The sequence below is a fragment of the Notolepis coatsorum genome, assembly GCF_963971535.1.
Source record: "Notolepis coatsorum genome assembly, chromosome: 1".
Taxonomy (NCBI): Eukaryota; Metazoa; Chordata; class Actinopteri; order Aulopiformes; family Paralepididae; genus Notolepis; species Notolepis coatsorum.
In genome coordinates, this window is record NC_140165.1 from 26333176 (window position 1) to 26353175 (window position 20000).

At 44.7% G+C, this 20000-nt stretch overlaps 1 protein-coding gene across 1 annotated transcript in view; it reads right to left on the minus strand.

The window, feature by feature from the left end:
- ptprnb (protein tyrosine phosphatase receptor type Nb) overlaps window positions 1-20000 on the minus strand; it is a gene marked incomplete at both ends in the record, with an annotated part of 74876 nt that overhangs the window by 49818 nt on the left and 5058 nt on the right. The window contains 6 exons of the mRNA XM_084313433.1: window positions 482-516; window positions 4180-4323; window positions 15325-15691; window positions 15794-15980; window positions 17027-17132; window positions 18428-18538. Of these exons, the coding sequence (XP_084169559.1) occupies window positions 482-516; window positions 4180-4323; window positions 15325-15691; window positions 15794-15980; window positions 17027-17132; window positions 18428-18538 (950 nt within the window). The remainder of the gene's footprint in view (window positions 1-481; window positions 517-4179; window positions 4324-15324; window positions 15692-15793; window positions 15981-17026; window positions 17133-18427; window positions 18539-20000) is intronic.

Genomic DNA, 20000 nt, shown 5'->3' on the forward strand with positions numbered 1-20000 from the left:
CAGTAAGACATACTTGTAAAACAAGCAGCAAGAGCAAAGCATAAAGTGGGATAAAACAATGCAGATATATTAATCAAATCATATCAGAACCTCACGTTCCAATAGGCTTCTTGAATTCTTGATAAGTATTTAATGATGCATTCTGTCCAATATTGTGGTTGTGTAGGCGCCATTACCGTGTCATTCTGATTCATGTTTTTCCAAAATGGACACTTTATTTCTGAGGAGACAAGGCAACAAGCTTGAAACGTTTCCCAAAATGTTATGCTGCCATCTACTGTTCATCCTGTGCAAATGCCTGAGTCTTGCTGAAGGAGGACTGAAAATGCCAGGGGAAGGATGACTGAGAATGCCAGGGGAAGGAGGACTGAGAATGCCAGGGGAAGGAGGAATGAGAATGCCAGGGGAAGGAGGAATGAGAATACCAGGGGAAGGAGGACTGAGAATGCCAGGGGAAGGAGGACTGAGAATGCCATCTCACCTTCTTTCGTGCGATAGCGTTGTCCCGGAATTGGTCTGAATGACAAAGATAAAATGTATAATTTCTTAATGAATTTTTTAAACATTAGTTTGGGGTCAATGGACATAAATTATTGAGATATCATACCTTTCCATTAGAAATGTCTTAAAGGGTTAGTTCTGATTTTTTTTTTAACCCTAGCCCTATTTGCTACTTTCCAATGAGGATGTTGATTGGTAGAGTCCTTTCTTAGCACTATCCTACGGAAGCCCTAAGAGGCCGTACATTCATACATTTTATTTGCTCCGTTTTCCCATGATAACGAGTTAATTTAATTTGTTTTCTCGTGATAACGCGATAATTTTCTCAAGATCTCGAGAAAACGAAACGATAGTCTATCACTGCAGGAAACATCATTCAGTGTCGCAATGTCAGAGGAGCAGGTAGCCCCGTTCGTGACTGTGATGCACTCGGTGCATCACAGTCACGAAAGGGGCTAAGCAGGAGGATATTGATCACTGCGTCACATATCTCTTCAATCAAGGCCTGACACAGGCTGAAATAGCTTTATGCCTTGCTGTTACAGATAATATATATACACATTAATGTGCCTCTCAAAGAGCACCTGACTACGGGAGGCTGCAACTCGAAACAGGCCCCTGTATATCCAAACCCCTCCCACCCCCTCCTAATGTACAGTTTCCTCCCCATCGTATGTATATTTTTGTTATGGTTTGTAACCGACCCCAATCGCACAACACAAGACAGGTATGAGAGTAAGCCAAGAACGGGTATTTATTGAAAACAATCAGAAAAAAAGGCACTGTCCCTTTAAGGGAGAACACCAATACTGGAGAAACAAGAAAAGGGAAAGGCCCAGTGCCTTTAAGAGGCGAGCTGGCTAAGGGGAAGGCAAAGGGAAGGCTAAAGGAAACAGGGCCGGGGCAAGGGACAAGGCAGGAACAGGGAGGAACTAGGAGGAACTGGACAGGGAGGACTAGGAGGACTAGAGAGGGGAGACAGGGACAGAGGCCCGCGGAGGCGGGCTGGGGACAGGGAGGACTGGGAGGACTAGAGTGGGGAAAACAGGGAACAGAGACCCGCGGAGGCGGGCTGGGGAGTGGGAGGACTGGGAGGACTAGATAGGGAGGACTAGGAGGACTAGGGAAAAACAGGGTAAGGCCTTGGGACAGGGCGAGGGCTGGAGCTGCATACTGGGACAGAGAAAACAGGGTAAGGCCTAGGAAAAAGCATTAATGAAGTTGCTGCTCTGCAGCTTCTCCCGGGATGGTAGACTGGGGAAGCAGGTGGGAACATCAGAGCCGCTCTGCAGACTTCTCTCGGCAGATCTCCGAGGTGGGTAAACGGAACCGAGAGGGAGAGGGTTAACTCAGTGCAGTTGGAACAGAGCAGGTGACAGGAGAGGTGACTTGTAACCAAAAACAGAGTTATCCAAGTGAGAGAATCTTCGGTGTATATACACACTGTGAGTAAACGTCCCAAACACAAATCCACGTGATGAATATCTTCGGTGTGTAAACACACAGTGAGTCAACGTCCCAAACACAAAACCACGTGATAAATATCTTCGGTGTGAAAACACACAGTGAGGCGATGTAAAGGCCAAAATATTATCCCAATGAAAACAATCCAAAAAAGGCTAAAACGCTGGGTGAGTGACTGTCTAATAAAAAGCTGGAAATCTTCAGTGTTTTATAAACACACGAAAAACGGAATTGGATCAAAGACAGTCATAAAAAACTCACCCAGGCGTTGTGCGTAAAGAGCGTTGGAACAGAACGGGGCGAGAGCGTCGCCACCGGGGAACCGGTTGTCCAAGCGGAGGTCAGAGTGGTGCGCGACTGCTTGGAGTGCGCGCCGGTACAGAGGACGCATCTGGAGTGCGTCTGCGCGGAAGAGCGTGCCAGGCTCGGAGGTCTGGATGGTGCGCGTCTGCTCCGTGGAGGTCTGGATGCGCGCCTGGAGTGAAGAGCGCATCAGCTGCGTCGAGGTCTGGATGCGCGCCTGGAGTGACGAGCGCATCTGCTGCGTGGAGGTCTGGATGCGCGCCTGGTTGGAAGCTGCGCGGAGGTCTGGATGAGCGTCAGGACGTCTGCTGCGCGGGGGTCTGAAGTGAAACACTGGGAAGCCTCCCGTGGAAGTCTAGAGAGCGCAGTCCAGTGTCTACCTCAGGCAACGGCGACAGGAGGCGAAGGCTGGAGCGCATGTCACGCCGGAGATGAAAACAGCATAAACAGACAGAGGACCTCCCGAAGGAGTCCTGGTGATAGAGAATATGATACCGAATGAAACGGCATGTTACGGCACGACCCGACGAGGAACAGAGGGGAAGAGCCAGGTACTTAAAGCCCAAAGGGGTGCTAATTAGAATACACATCAGGTGCGGGAGGTAATTGATAATCGAACTAGAAGTGAGAGTTCGGCACCAGACCAATCAAACACATAATGACAGGTAGTACAAGGGTGTGGCTGCTGAGAGCAAACGAGAGTAATGAACACGAGGGTGGGGGCTAGTGAGGTGAGTGAGAAGGGAATTCCTTAACAGTAGGCTTAAAGGAACAGAGAGAGTAGGTGAGCAGCGGACAAAACCTCACAATTTTCTGTTAGGATCTCTGTTTAACAGTACTGTATATTTGCATATCTTGTATGTCGCAAATGTAACAGTACTGTGTATACCTGTATGTCATGTACCCCCCTGAAATAAATTAATCTGATTTAATTTGTTTTCTCGTGATAACGCGATAATTATCTCGTTATCACGGGAAAACGAAGTCCGCTTTCTCGTGATAATCACGGGAAAACGGAGTAAATAAAATGTATGAATGTACAGCCTCTTAGGGCTTCCATACTATCCTTACTGTTAGGGATGCACCGATCCAATATTGGTATCGGTATCGGCCGCCGATATCAGTAAAATAGCTGGATCGGGTATCGGTAAAAAAAAAAATATATATATATATCGGATTTCTTTTTATAAAAAATAATAATTATAATTATAATAAATAAAATAAGAAATAACCATTCAGTACATTTATATCTATGTGTTAATTTGTTACATTTAGTTTCACTAAGTTAGGAAAGTAATGTTTTAAGTCAAGCCTGATGTTGCCTTGCACAAAAGAATGATCCCAGTCTCTTTCACACAGTGACAGTGAGGCATACAGTTTATTAATTGAATGAATGAAGTTTATTTTCTGTCATCGTTTACAACAAATCAAAAACACACTTGTGATCCTTTTTTTTTTAAACTTTTTTGGAAAAAATATTTGGACAATGGGTATCGGATCGGTATCGGTATTGGCTGATACCCAAACCCAAGTATCGGTATCGGGACTGAAAAAGTCGGATCGGTGCATCCCTACTTACTGTCCTCATAGTAGCTCCAGCTAGTTAGTCACAAACCAATGCAAAGTCAATGGGGTTGAGCTCCTGTCTGTACACGCTGACTGAAGACAATTGCAATCTACTCCACAGTGCAATCTACAGAGAAAAGCTTGACCCCATTAACTTTGCCTTGGTTTGTGGCTAACTATCTGGAGCTAGTATAAGGAACAGCATTGTGATGAGAAAGAACTCTACCGATCAACAACATCATTGGTAAGTAGCAAATAGGGCTAAGATTCCAAATATCTGAACGATCCCTTTAACATCTTTCCATGTCAAAAAGTTCTGATTAGTTAAATAACATATTTGCAAACCTGTAGTGTCTTTTTCAGTGTAAGAGCTGTCCAGCTGTAGTTGTTTCAGAGCGGAGGGTAGATTATCCAGCTGCTCTGGGGTTAAATCTTTCATGTCGATACCATAGTGGTCCAAGAGCAGAGACAGCCTCTGTAGGGAGCTCTCTACACACACAGAGACAGAGAGTTAGTCAGATGGTAGGATATATCTCTACACACACAGAGACAGAGAGTTAGTCAGATGTTAGGATGTATCCTCTGTCAGTCTGGGGAGGGTATAGACTACCACATGTCTCCGCTGTCGGTCTAGGGAGGGTCTAAATGACCACATGTCTCCTCTGTTAATCTGGGGAGGGTGTAGACTACCACATGTCTCCTCTGTTAATCTGGGGAGGGTGTAGACTAACACATGTCAAATTTTTCGGCCTGGGGAGGGTGTAGACTAACACATGTCTCCTCTGTTAATCTGGGGAGGGTGTAGACTAACACATGTCAAATTTTTCGACCTGGGGAGGGTGTAGACTAACACATGTCTCCTCTGTTCATCTGGGGAGGGTGTAGACTAACGCATGTCTCCTCTGTTAATCTGGGGAGGGTGTAGACTACCTACCACATGTCTAATCTTTTTGGCCTGGGGAGGGTGTAGACTAACACATGTCTCCTCTGTTAATCTGGGGAGGGTGTAGACTAACACATGTCTCCTGTTAATCTGGGGAGGGTGTACATGCGATACATGCAGAATCTCCAGCCACGTCCTTTCAACTGACAGCCACCTTCCTTTCATTGGGGGAGCTTAATGTGCGCAGAGGTTCATACTATCTGTTGTAACTATTATAGATAGATAAAATACACTTTCATTGCAGACTCGTAAAGTAATCTATAAAATACACACACATAGTTTAGTTGGTGATAACGTTTGTTTTATTTGCTTTAATGGAGTTGAACGTAGCACTGCATGTTTGCCACCACTAACATATCTGTCTCTCAGCACCACTCAGCAGGGAACAGCTCCTGCCACCACAGCCGCTGCTCTGAACTGCATGTGACCGACTTGATTGTTGTATTAGAAACAGCTGTGATATGTTTGTTCGGCTCCTCTTTTTTTTATACTTGAATTTTTATTTCCAGTTTTTTGCTTCACATTCTGCCTCAAGCAGGCAGAATGTGAATTGACCTTGATGGTGAAAGTTTCAAGTTCAAGTTTCTTTAATAGTTGTCATACAGAAGTACAGAATACTTTTATACAAAATGCTTCTTACTGTTGCGCTCCAGAGACTGTGCAAGACAAGATAAGTATGAAATAAAATAACATAGTAAAATTAGAAGTAAAAAAAATGAGGTCACAGTGTTCAGTTTAGACATATGTACAATGTTCGATGCAGAATAGACGTAGTTACCATACAATATACAATACTGTGCAGTGTACTAATATACAATACTATATAGTGCAAGGCAGAAATGGAGAAATGGGACGAGGTGCAATTTAGGTACAATTCACAGTAGGTGTACGAGTTGTAGTGCAAATCCTTTATCAATAAATATAAAGTGTAAGTGTGTTTGTGTGATCTAAAGTGTGGAGAGTGGGTGCTGCAGTGTGTTGTTTGTTTGAGTGAGTGTGTGCGTGTGGGTGTGTGTGCTGTGTGCATTTGATGGTTGTTGCATAGTGATTATTGTTCGTTTAGCAGCCTGATGGCCTGGGGATAGAAGCTTCTTCTGAGTCTTTCTGTGCTCGCCTTAAGACTCCGGTATCGCTTGCCTGACCGCAGCAGTTCAAAGAGGCAGTTGTTCGGGTGGCTCGAGTCCTTAATAATTCTCTTAGCCTTCCCCTTGCACCGCTTGTTGTAAATGTTCTGGAGGGTGGGAAGCCCCCCTCCAATTGTGCGTTCGGCTGAACGTGTCACTCTTTGTAGTCTGCTACGGTTGTAGTGGCCAAAATCCTAACAGGTTTGTCTTATAACCTATTTGAATCTTCCACTTGTAGGTTGGGAAGCAGTGTCAGACTCGCAGTCGCAGAACAGAAACCACTGCACGTTTTTGTTGTTCCTTTTGCTCTTTTAATGGTCCAGCAACTGGCAGCAAGAACAAAACATGAAAACAATATCGCACATAAAAGTAAAACAGGAGATCCTAATAATCTTAGTAACAAAAAGGTTGCGTCTGCGCTGCGTGTCAATGACAGTATTGCTGCTGCCTGCTGCTCAGCCGTCACACGCCGCACCTGTGGCTTATAGCGTTAGCCCCGCCCCATTCACCTGAGCAAAGCGCCCCACTCACTGCAACAGAGAAATGTATTAATACAGATTCACAATTAATCAAAACAAATAAGCTTGAATGCGGCTCTTACACCGGCCCCTAATTGTTCTCTAGGAATCAATTACTCAAACAAAATAAAGAGCCGTAAAACTATCAACAAATTAATTTAGAAAATATAGTATATACATTACATCCCTTGTTGATGTTGAAAGAAGAACTGTGCGGGGCCAACTTACAGGCCATGCGGCTGGGGCTAAACTGTGTGAGGCCAACTTACAGGCCATGCGGCTGGGGCTAAACTGTGTGAGGCCAACTTACAGGCCATGCGGCTGGGGCTAAACTGTGTGAGGCCAACTTACAGGCCATGCGGCTGGGGCTAAACTGTGTGAGGCCAACTTACAGGCCATGCGGCTGGGGCTAAACTGTGTGAGGCCAACTTACAGGCCATGCGGCTGGGGCTAAACTGTGTGAGGCCAACTTACAGGCCATGCGGCTGGGGCTAAACTGTGTGAGGCCAACTACAGGCCATGCGGCTGGGGCTAAACTGTGTGAGGCCAACTTACAGGCCATGCGGCTGGGGCTAAACTGTGTGAGGCCAACTTACAGGCCATGCGGCTGGGGCTAAACTGTGTGAGGCCAACTTACAGGCCATGCGGCTGGGGCTAAACTGTGTGAGGCCAACTTACAGGCCATGCGGCTGGGGCTAAACTGTGTGAGGCCAACTTACAGGCCATGCGGCTGGGGCTAAACTGTGTGAGTCTTCATTCTTAACCGTATCCTAGGGCCAGAGGTTACTAGCACATAGCCTTAAGGAGGGATCTTTATGATCGCTAGGTCAGTCAAATCAGAAAAAACTAAAAACTGTAATCCAAAGTGGCAAAGAGTATATCTCCATGTATCAGTCTATGGGTGTATATCTATGTATTAGTCTATGGGTGTACGTCTATGTATCAGTCTATGGGTGTACGTCTATATCAGTCTATGGGTGTATGTCTATGCTGTTCGTAACTATCAACAAATTAATTTAGATAGTGACCTGGATGCTGAAATGGCATTTTGTCGCTCACCCTCTTACAACCCTGAGTTCACAGTTTGACTCTTAAGAATGTGTCATTGTCTAAATCATCTTAGCGATCCGGAAAGTATATATAAGGTATATATCTTAAACAGTAACACATGCTTCTTTGCTCTGTGCTTGGTTCATGACCAATGACTATATTGCCATAATGAGGGTGGTTGCTACTGTATAATTCATTTTAGATTAAATAGTAACTCATTAAATATAACTTGAAGGGGAAACTTTTAAATCCTATGGACTATATGAATTGGTCTTCACCACTGTGGTAAATTTACCTAAGTGAAATAAATAAAGTATATACATTACATCCCTTTTTGGCTGTTGAAAGAAGACCTGTTATTCTTCAATCTCCAGGAATGCGGCATAGCTTAGCTATGGGCCTATCAATAATGGAGGTTTTCGTCTGGAGCTTCACTGCACGGGTCAGACCTCCTGCATCAGGCTTGGTCTCCTGTACTCTGCCTAGTGGCCACGATCCCCGTGGAGCAGTTGGGTCCACTACCAGGACGACATCTCCAATGTTAAAGTTTTTTCTTTTTTTTCTCACTGTGCTCCATTTCGGTCTTCCTTGGAGTAGCAGAAGGTATTCTTGTGTCCTGGCGTAGAGGTCAGATCTCTCGCAGAAGATGGTTTGTAGGCCTTCATCCAGTATAGGATCGATCTTACTGTTCTTCTGCACTCTGAATGGAGCGGTTTCCAGCACTGCCATTTCCACTGGGAAGGATTGCTTTTGAACATAGGTGATGACTGACCTCTCTGCCTGTGAGAGGTCTTCCACTGTGAGGAGCTGTCCACCAAGTGTGGTCCTGAAACCGCCTAGCTCAGTGCTCACCTTTTGGCTGCTCGAGTGGGTGTGGCTGTGACCTGGGGAAAGCTCTTTGCGCTTTTTGACAGTCAACATCAGAGCATTCTTCCTAGTGTGCTCGTTACCAATGTACTTGAGTACTATTTGGCTATCCCCGGCCTCTATGTGACCACATAACTCTGCTTGGCTATCCCCGGCCCCTATGTGACCACATAACTCTACTCTCTTCATATCTGCTGGGGTCTTGTCCTCTGCTGCCCTCTTCATGTCTGCTGAGGTATTGTCCTCTGCCCTCTTCATATCTGCTGAGGTCTTGTCCTCTGACCTCTTCATATCTGCTGGTGTCTTCTCCTCTGCCCTCTTCATGCCTGCTGAGGTCTTGTCCTCTGCCCTCTTCATGCCTGCTGAGGTCTTCTCCTCCGATGCCAGGCTTCCGGATTTTTCCTCACAGGGACTCTGGACCGGTGTGGTGAGAACAGGCGCCTCCCTATTGGCTGCTGCGATGCCTCAGAACCATGTGGCCAAGACACAGGAAGTCCCCGTCTGAAATGCACCTGCGGCGCCTCCCGTTGGGCAGAGGGGTGGGCTCCGTCCTTCTCTTGCGGCCCGGCTTTTGCGGGAGAAGTGAGGGGCGAGGCCTGTGGCAGAGGGCTGTCGGTGAAAGGACGGGGCCGCTGGTTGACCATCGAGGTGGAGGACGGGAACTGGGCAGGGGGGTCCCTCGGGAACCGGAACTTCCTAAACGAAGACTGAGGGTACAGAGGCGTCGGTGACATGGGCATGACAGGTCGAATATTGTGCACTAGTTGGGGCTGGTGCTGGTCATTAATGTCATCTGGCTGAGCATCGGGCCAACTGTGAGCATTACCATCGTTAACATTAAAAAAGGGCAAGTAATGTGCTCCTGCCTTGCTCCTAACAGCACCTATGTCATATGGATGAATTGAAACATCTGGCTTTGAATATACCAGCGCCCATTTCCACTGGGAAGGAGTGGCTGTGCTGGCTGGCTTTGAATATACCAGCGCAGTAGCTGGTATTTCAGCCCGTGCAGGGCGGCACCTTTTTAATTCAATGTCTTTAAGATAGTCAATTTTGGCTGTGCTGGCTGCTATTTGACCTTGTAATTCTAATGTTTCTCTCTTTTTTTTTAACATTTGTTCCTGTTCTTCAATTGCATGTTTTTCTTGTAACATAGAAGATTTAGCCAATAAATATCGTCTCTCTGCCTCCGCGTTGATGCGTATGGAGAAAGAGGAGGAGTGGTGGGAGGAAGAGTGAGACGACCTCGTTGAGCGTGCGTCTGTCATCCTATTTGGATGCGCGCAGCTGCGCCTCATAATGTCATTAACGGGCAGGTCTGCCTTATGATTATCTGAACTCGCCATTTTAATTCAGAATAAACAAATAAATAAATCCACAAGGTCTTCGACGTGTTTAGAAACAGTGGCTGGTTATGTCATTATCATTGTCTTTCTCAATTGTTGGTTCGGTTACAGCCGCACGCCAGGCCGGCGTTTCCTTGTCTCGATGCGCGCAGCTGCGCCTCATCCATGTCATTAACGGGCGTCTGAACTCGCCATATTAATTCAGAATAAACAAACAAATGAATCCAAAAGGTCTTCAACAGTGGCTGGTTATTTCATTATCCTCTCTTGTCTTCTCTCTTTATCCACGATATGTCACCAGCACAAAATAAAATATTCACTGTCCATAAACATCGTTATCAGAGGCAAACGTCCGTTTAGTAATAATAATGGCATTTATTCCAAACGAATAATTATTCATGTGGCGTTGGTTTTTTGCAAACACATACCTCAATTGTTTGTTTGCTTGCTTGTTTACAGCCGTCAGGCCGGCGTTTCCTCTGTTTGTAGCTGCGCCTCGGGCCGGCGCTTGTCGTTCCTTTGGACCCGTATGATCCTCCAATAATCCTTGCTCTTCAATCGCAGCTTGTCATTTGGCTTGGCTTCAGCCCGTTCCTTCGGATCCCAATAATCCGTGCTCTTCAATCGCAGCTTGTCATTGACTTGATGTAGTGGCCAAAATCCTAACAGGTTTGTCTTATAACCTATTTGAATCTTCCACTTGTAGGTTGGGAAGCAGTGTCAGACTCGCAGTCGCAGAACAGAAACCACTGCACGTTTTTGTTGTTCCTTTTGCTCTTTTAATGGTCCAGCAACTGGCAGCAAGAACAAAACATGAAAACAATATCGCACATAAAAGTAAAACAGGAGATCCTAATAATCTTAGTAACAAAAAGGGTGCGTCTGCGCTGCGTGTCAATGACAGTATTGCTGCTGCCTGCTGCTCAGCCGTCACACGCCGCACCTGTGGCTTATAGCGTTAGCCCCGCCCCATTCACCTGAGCAAAGCGCCCCACTCAATGCAACAGAGAAATGTATTAATACAGATTCACAATTAATCAAAACAAATAAGCTTGAATGCGGCTCTTACAACGGTCTTGTGCAGTGCTATTCCCAAACCAGGAGGTGATGTTGCCGGTCAGGATGCTCTCTATTGTACACGAGTAGAAGTTCCTAAGGATCTTCTGACTGACTTGGAACTTCCTTAGGCGCCTGAGGAAGTAGAGGCGTTGTCGTGCCTTCTTCACAACACTGTCAATGTGTGTGGTCCATGTCAAGTCCTCGGATATGTGGGCTCCGAGGTACTTGAAACTGTTCACTCTCTCAACCGGTGCCCCGTCGATGCTGAGGGGGCTGTAGTCCTTGACCCCCGACCTCCTGAAGTCCACAATCATCTCTTTTGTTTTGCTGACGTTCAGGGAGAGGCAGTTCTCCTGACACCACTGTGACAGGTTCTCTACCTCTTCCAGGTAGGCCCTTTCGTCGTTGGCAGAGATCAGGCCCACCACTACTGTGTCATCAGCAAATTTGATGATGGTGTTGTTGTTCCGCTGTGCTACGCAGTCATGTGTGTACAGGGAGTAGAGGAGGGGGCTCAGAACACAGCCCTGGGGGGCCCCTATGTTGAGCGTGATGGATGAGGAGGTGCAGTTGCCGGCTCTTACCACCTGGGGTCTGCCCGTCAGGAAGTCCAAGACCCACTGGCAGAGGTCATAGTTCAAGCCCAGGTCCCTGAGCTTGGCTATGAGTTTGGAGGGGACTATGGTATTGAATGCTGAGCTGTAGTCGATGAACAGCATTCTCACATAGTTCCCCTGCCTCTTGTCCAGGTGTGATGCTGCTGTGTGCAGCACATGGGCTATGGCGTCCTCCGTGGACCTGTTGGGGCGATATGCAAATTGCAGAGGGTCCAGGTTGATGGGGAGGGAGGAACAGATGTAGCCCTTCACTAGCTTCTCAAAGCACTTCATGGCTATGGAGGTGAGGGCTACAGGGCGGTAGTCGTTGAGGCAAGCGGGCGTAGATTTTTTGGGTACAGGGATGATGGTGGACTTCTTCAGACAGGTGGGGATGACAGCCTGTTCCAAGGACAGGTTGAAGATGTCAGTGAATACCGGGGCCAGTTGGTCGGCACAGACTTTTAGGACGCGGCCGGGGATGCCGTCCGGTCCTGCTGCCTTCCTGATATTCACTTTTTTAAAGATCCGTCTCACCTCATGCTCTGTTACCCTGAACACTGAGTCTCCATCAGCAGACCCCCCCCCCCCCCATTGCCGTGGTTTGTAGGCTGGTGTTGTTATTCACAGCCTCAAACCTCGCATAGAAGGAATTGAGATCATTTGCTAAGGAGATGTCACTGTTCAGTTTGAGGGGGGTGCCTTTGTAGTCTGTCATTGTTCTGAGGCCCTGCCACATGCCTCTAGAGAACTGAACTGAACTAGAAAATTGTAAAACTAATATAAAATGAAATAACTGGCGGCTATGTGGCGTAGTGGGCAAGGCGCTTGCCACGAATGACGGAGACGCTGGGCTTGCCTGTTCGAGCCCAGCGCTCCACATTGCTTTCAGTTTAGCTGGTCGTTCATACTAATACACATTGGCCGTATTAGGGGGTGGGAAACTGATGGGTGGGGATCGGGCGTTGTGGACAGCGACTCCTACAGGTCAGTTGGTGCTCCTGCGCAGTAGAATCAGGAAGTGTCGGGGGCAGCGTGAGCCTCCCACACGTTATTCCTCGCCACTGAGAGTTCGAGCTGCGCAGGTGAAAAGATGCGACTGCTGTTACCTCAAGTACCGGAGGGGACTTGTGCTATGTATGACTTAGTCCACATTGCAGCCGGCTTGTGGGAGGCAAGAAACAGCGTTCGTGACAGGGGAGGGTTGAATTGGATGATACAAAATTGGGATGGGAGAAAATATAGAAAATGGGAGAAAAAGTGGACCAAAAAAAATAAAAATAAAAAAAAAATAACTGAAGATTTGATTCAAAAGAAAACCAACGACTGGACATTCCCTGTTTCATCTTTGCGATACTATCTCTCCCAGATCCCCCTCCCTGCTGAACAGGGACCAGTACTACTGACCAGTAGAGGTCGCTAACGCAATGACAAGGACTCACCCCATCTGCTTCCCACCCGTGAACACTGCCAATTGTGTTGGTAGAAATGTCTGACCAAGCCGGAGGTACCGCTGCCGGGACTTTAACACGTGTCTCCGCGGTGGTAGGTGAGTCGTTAGACCTCTACACTACCCAGACGCCCCTTTGCGGTACGTTTTCACCAATTCTGTCAAGAATGTGTGCGGGATGTTCCGTTGGTTCAGACTTGATGCTGGTTGTCGACAGTGGGCATCTCCTTGACTTGTATCTCCATTTTTCAAACAGGAGAAACATGGCTTGTTTGAACATTGTCTCTTACTCCACCTAAACTGTGCACTAACATGTATTTCAGATAACATTTGAGGCAGGAAATAAGCCACGCAGCTGGTGAATCTTGATTCATATTTGATTTGCAATGCCTCGTCTCACAGTTTCATCTGAATGTCACGAGCCAGGCGCACTGTCCTGGACGGATTCATTTGTATGAGGCTGAGATTTAGTCTATTTTACGCCAATGCCAACCGGCGAACGCACCCCACGCCTCCAAACTATATTATAGTCTGCTTGGCTGGAGTGAAAACACACCTTTATGCTGTGAGGTATATTTGAATCTGTTTATAAGGAATTATAAGTTAATACAGTGATAGAATATTAAATGTAAGTTACTTTAATGTTAAATAGAAAGAGTGTGTGTCAGTGAGGAATGTGCAGAGAAACTGTTGGGATCATAAAGGGCTGAAATAGCCCCCAAGACTATCCTGTCTCAGGTTGTATTATCTGACCACAGCTGAGGAAAAGGAGAGCCTAAGATGGACAGAGGAGTTGGAATCTGACCATCTGGCTTTTTCAGTCAGATTGAGAATCTATGAGCAAACAGCTCTTTCCTTTTAAGGTAAACAGGAAGCTAGAAACTAAGTTTAGAGACAGAGGTAAGTTAGCTCAGTAAAGTTAGTTGGTTAAAATGTAATTATTAGATTAATTAGATGCAAATGAGAGAAGGCTGGACGTGAGCCCTGAGTGGACAAAGATTAGGGAAGTAATTCCTATCTTTAGTAATTAGACCAATCAGTAGAGAAGAGGAGTGGTTATACTAATTTTAAAAGGACTGTTATTCAGAGAAAGGGTCTCTTGCTCTCATTTTGTCATTCTGTCATTAGAATACTGTGATGATCTGACATTGTGTGTGAGAAGGAGGCCGGAGCCAATCGTGACTTAACTTTTGTAAATTGAACATATTTTTGTAATAAAGTTGATTTGAAACTTCCTAACATAACCTCCTCATCATAGAACAAACAAGAGACCTCAGCTGCTCTTCTGAATCATCCACTACGTAAAGATGAAATGGGTGCTACAAACCCCAGAGTTTACAGACAGTGTTCAGCTATCTCATTTGAGTACTGCAATCCACATGTTGTGCTTTAGAGAAAGCACAAATTCTTGATTTGAATGCACGAATGAATGAATGAAAACACACTCCTAAATGAAATACCTCCGCTTTGCTACCTGAATTGGATCCTTTTTAGGTGGCAGGACGGTTAAGACCGTGGTACTGTTACCATGGTAACTTTTGTGGTTACATAACGCTGGTGAGCAGAGGGGTCTGTGGCTGGTCTGAAAGACATGTGTCCAGCGTGAACTGCCAGCCAGCAGCATTTCCTTCAGTAAGAGTGGCCCCAGCAAATATTTTAACCAATATAATAGCAGTGTTAGTGCCATGCTCAGAGGATCTCTACCCATTGAGCTAAACACAGGGCCACTTTGGAGTGTAAGTCTGTACCTGTTTGGAGGGAACAATCCATGGAATCTAGACAGTTGCTGACATACTGAAAATCAAGACTTACTGTAAAGGACCAGACCACTCTTTCTGACATGTGGCTTCCAAGTCCAGTCTTGACTTGATACAAAAATCAAGGTGCTCTTCCTTTTTAATAATCTTTTACCGTTACTGTAGTTATTTTCTGTTGATTCATCACCGCCATTGGCTTCCAGTGTATCTGAAAACGTGTCTTAAACACCACATAAAATGAAGAAAGTCACCAGATTTAACTAAAATGCCATGTTAACATCTTACGTGTTCTGAAAAGTTTTGCCATTGTGATAGAATACAGTATCTTCCTTTTTAGATGCCGTATTAAGGCACAACAAACATTTCAGGGGAAAAAACTAAAACCTTTCAGGAAAAGAAATGCACCTCAGATGTTAGGTTGGTATTTTAGATTTGGTGTGACCTTCATGGATTTATGTGGTGTTGAAGACATATTTTCAGATACAGTGGAAGCCTATGGCAGTGGTGAATCGGCAGAAAATTACTTTTCAGTAAAAGATGATGAAAAAAGAATGGCGCCTTGATTTTGGTATCAAGGTACAGTAAGAATGACTTGGAAAGATGGGTATGGTCCGATCAGTTTGACATCAGTATGTTTAGCGTTAGAAGTTTAGCTTTACATCAGCTGGTTAAACTACGTTAACCATGCCGTTACCTGGCAACAGTTGACATGCTACTGTATGTTATCCTCTCTCTCTCTGTCTGTCCTGCCCCCCCCCCCCCCCCCCCTCTCTCTCTCACCGTCCAAACCGGCCAGGCCTCCGTAGACCTTATGTGCTGCAGCCGTCTTCTTCTCATCTTGCTGTTTGTTTAGCTGGGAAATGTAGTCCTCGTCGTTGTAGTCCAACGGGAAGTCCAGCTCCTGGAAGAAAGGAGACGCAGAGAGAGCTTCCGCTGCTGCTGCCGCCGCCCCCTGGTTGCGAGACATGTAAAGGGAGACCAGGTCTTGGAGGACCTGCAGGTCCTGGTCGCCGCCCCTGTCTCGTTCCCCGGGCCCCAGCAGGGTCCCTCCTTTGGCCCCTGAGCGAGAGGCGGGCTGGGGGAAAGCGCCTCCGTCGTCCAGGGAGTTGAGAGAACGCTCTTCTTCATCCTGGTACCCGTACTGCTGCTGCAGGAAGAAGAAGAAGAAGAAGGGACTCGACATGTCAGCTAATGTTTATGCATCAATTACATTACTGTATTTCATACCACTTAATGTAAAGAAAATCACCTGGTGGTAGGTGTACGGGCCCAGCAGAGGTGTCTGCATGTGGACGGAGGAGGCCTGGGGGGTATCGAGGATCATGTAGTCCAGGTATTGCTGCATCAGCTCTGGGTCGGCCTGCCGCATGCCGCCCTGGGCCCTGGGGAGGGGTCCCTGCAGCCTGGTCAAAATATTCTCTGGAGACCTGCGGGGTCTGGAAAATAGAAGAGGGATGGACAGAGGAGAAGATTTTTTTTTTTAATAAAAAAGGTATACTGTACAAATTATACTTTAGTATAGTACATTAGTATACTTTTTATTTATTCAGAAAGTTCACAGAAGTTGTACTTAAGATGTGCTTAGGTTTACCACTGTGTTTAACTCTCTTCGGTTTACCACTGTGTTTAACTCTCTTCGGTTTACCACTGTGTTTAACTCTCTTCGGTTTACCACTCTGTTTAACTCTCTTCGGTTTACCACTGTGTTTAACTCTCTTCGGTTTACCACTGTGTTTAACTCTCTTCGGTTTACCACTCTGTTTAACTCTCTTCGGTTTACCACTCTGTTTAACTCTCCAGTCGTCCTAAAGAGAGCAGAGACGTGGAGAACTACAGCTGCAACCATCAAGAAAGTGCAGGTCTTCATTAATGAGCTGCCTGCTGAAGATCTTCCACATCCGATGGCCAGACACCATCAGCAACAGCAAACTCTGGCAGAGAACAAACCAGCTGCCCGCAGAAGAAGGAATAAAGAAACGCAGATGGCGCTGGATAGAGGCCACACCCTGAAAAAGCCTGCAAGTACCAGCATTAGACACGCCCTAATATGGAACCCGCAGGCCAAGCGGAAAAGGGGGTCGCCCAAGAAACACCTGGCACAGAGACCTGGAGGCAGACGCCAAGACCATGAAGATGACCTGGAACCAACTGGAGAGAACAGCTCAAGACAGAGATGCCTGAAGATCGCTTGTTGACGGCCTACACTACAGTATGCCCCAGAAGGGGTAGTAGGTGTAAGTTTGAAATTTGAAATTTATTGGAAGGATAAACCCCTTGAGATATGCTATCTCGTTTTCGAGGGGGTCCTCGAATTGAGCAAGTGTTTTGCTCTGTTCGCAGAAATACAGGCACTAATTGCATCCCTAGGCGAATGTGTTTAATCTCGACTCACCATCCTTAATGAAATATACAAAACCATGAACACTAACGCAATTCCACAAGGTAATATAAGTTCAACATGAGTTTGGTTTAGCTGCCTTACTGTCTGGAGGGCTTGTCATGTTTGGAGGAGGAGGGGCGGATCTGTGGAACTTGACTCAGCTCACGGTCAATGATCAGCTGGGTGATGTCATCCTGCCAGGTCAGGCCTACACAGCCATAGGGGTGACAGAAATGTCAATCAATAATTGCCAAAAAGTAACATGGTAACAACATGGATAAATTCATCAATCAATAATTATTTTGGGGGGAAAAGAATACGTTCTAAAAGCTCTGTGGATGTATTATTTTAAAAACATAATTACGCTACATACTTTTATTTTATCGATAGCACCTTTAACTATAGTACTGAGTAAAAATACTTAGCATGTTCTCCCCGTGTTTTCATGGGTTTGCTCTGGGTCCTCCCACACCATAACTCACTGCATCACTGAGCACAGGGTGACAGTACTATCAAATCTTCGGACTTTTACTTTACTCTTAAATTGACACTGTACAATTCCACACTTTTTACTGTACACTTACTGTATATTTCTGTATATTTTTACTGTATATTTTATATTAGAATGTATATACATAATAACATAGAAATGTATATCCCGGACCGTATTTTATTCTTAGTCTTATTCGTTTTTTATTCTTTTGTTTTTGACTACCTAAAGGTTTACTGTTTACTGTGAGTGATCTGTAGTACCAAATTTCCCTCGGGATGAATAAAGTATTTATATTCTATTCTATTCTATTCTATTCTAAAGATATGCATGCTAGGTAGTAGGTTGGAGTTGGTCTCTGGGCGCTGGACTATAGCTGCTCCCAACTAGTCTTAAATAATAATAATAATTCAAATGTGCTTTATAAATAAAGATATTCTATTCTATTTTATTACATGGCGTTTTAACATTCGCCGAAATGCTTGATTGTGATTGGTCAATAGCGCTCGTCAGAGGTCCGTTATTACTCGATAACGGACCTCTGCCGAGCAATAATGACCGCTGTTCGCAGCTATAGCAATCAAGCCCACTGACACACACTGCATCAGTGCAGCCAATCAGACACACCTGCCGGCGAAGCTGCCGGCGATGACAGCGCGGAGCGACAGAACAGAACTGCGTCTGCATTTGATCTCGTCTTGTCGATGGTGTAAAATGAATTAGGTATATTGTTAGTAAGTTAGCCATGTAATAAGCGGGATAATGTATAGCTATACTCGGTCATCGTCGCAAAATAATTGACCTTCACTGACGTTTAGAACACCTCGGCGAGGCGCCTCGGTGTTCTAAACTCTGTGTCGGTCAATTATTTTGCGACAATGACCTCGTAGCTATACATTATCCCTTACATATTCTATTCTATTCTATTACTTTCCACCACTGCCACAATCCCAACACAGCAGTCTATTTTCCTGTTGTGTCTTTTTATATAGAGTGTGTTTCTCTGTTTTCACCTTGCATCATCAGGCCTCGGAGGACCTCCTGGAGCTTGTGGAGAACGGGCACAGAGACCTGGTACTGGGAATGCTCCTGCTGAGGAGACTGGCACTGCCCGAACAGGTTGTCTACAGGAGGAGAGAGAGAGAGGAGGGAGAGAGATAGAGAGAGGGAGGGAGGGAAAGGGGGAGAAAGGGGGGGGGGGAGAGAAGGAGTGAAGAGAAGGAGTGAAGAGACACACACACATACACAAAACATATACGTATATACAATAGTAGTTATGTTGGACATAATTGGTTTCATACGTAAGGAGGTGTGTATGTAGTCTCAATAAGTTCAAGTTTCAAGTTTCTTTATTAGTTGTCATACAGAAGTACAGAATACTTTTATACAAAATGCTTCTTTCTGTTACGCTCCAGAGACTGTGCTAGACAAAAATAGATAAGTATAAAATAAAATAAGTATAGCAAGTATAAAATAGAAGTCAAGTACGTAGACACAAGTGTTCAGTATGTACATATGTACAATGTTCAATGCAGAGTAGAAGTAACTGAGTTACCATACAATATACTATACAATATACTAATATACAATATACTATACAGTGCAAAGCAGAAATGGGATGAGGTATTAGGTACAATTTACAGTAAGGTGTAATGAGGTATGGGTTGTAGTGCAAATTCTTTACCAATAAATATAAAGTGTGTTTAGGTGTTCTAAAGTGTGTAAAGTGGGTGCTGCAGTGAGTTGTTTGTTTAAAGTGAGTGTGTGCGTGTGGATGTGTATGCTGTGAGTGCATTTGATGGTTGTTGCATAGTGTTATTGTTCGTTGAGCATCCTGATGGCCTGGGGATAGAAGGAGGTGTGTATATATAATCGCAATAAGGAGGTGTATATATATACTCTCAAAAAGGAAGTGTGTGTATATATAGCCACAACAAGGACGTGTGTATATAGTCTCAATAAGGAGGTGTGTGTATATAGTTTCAATGAGGTGTGTGTATATATAGTCTCAATAAGGAGGTGCATAATATATATATATATATATATATATATATTAGTGCTGTCAATAGATTAAAAAAAATAAATTAATCTAATGTCAGCTAATTAATCTCACAAATTTCTGTAATTAATCTAGATTAATCTAGATTAAAAATAGCATTTTTCTATTTAAGACCGAAGCTTGTAACAGATATTTACTTGAGTAAAATCATGGAATTAATATAAAATCAACACAAAGAAAGTATATTTAGATTCAAAGACTATTTTAATAGCTTTCTTTGAATACAGTTTCTCTCCTGTGAAATACAAATGTTCAACAAAACCATCAACATTGACTCAGCTAGACTTCTTTCTTATATCCGCGGTGCTAAGATTGAAGATTTTTCACTCCATAGATTAATCTAGATTAATTTATTTTAATGCTTTAAATAAATCTCCAAAGTTAAAGCATTAATTTTGACAGCCCTAATATATATATATATATATATATATATATATATATATATATATATATATATATATATATATATATATATATAGTCTCAATAAGGAGGTGCATATAATCTCATTAAGGAGGTGTATATAATC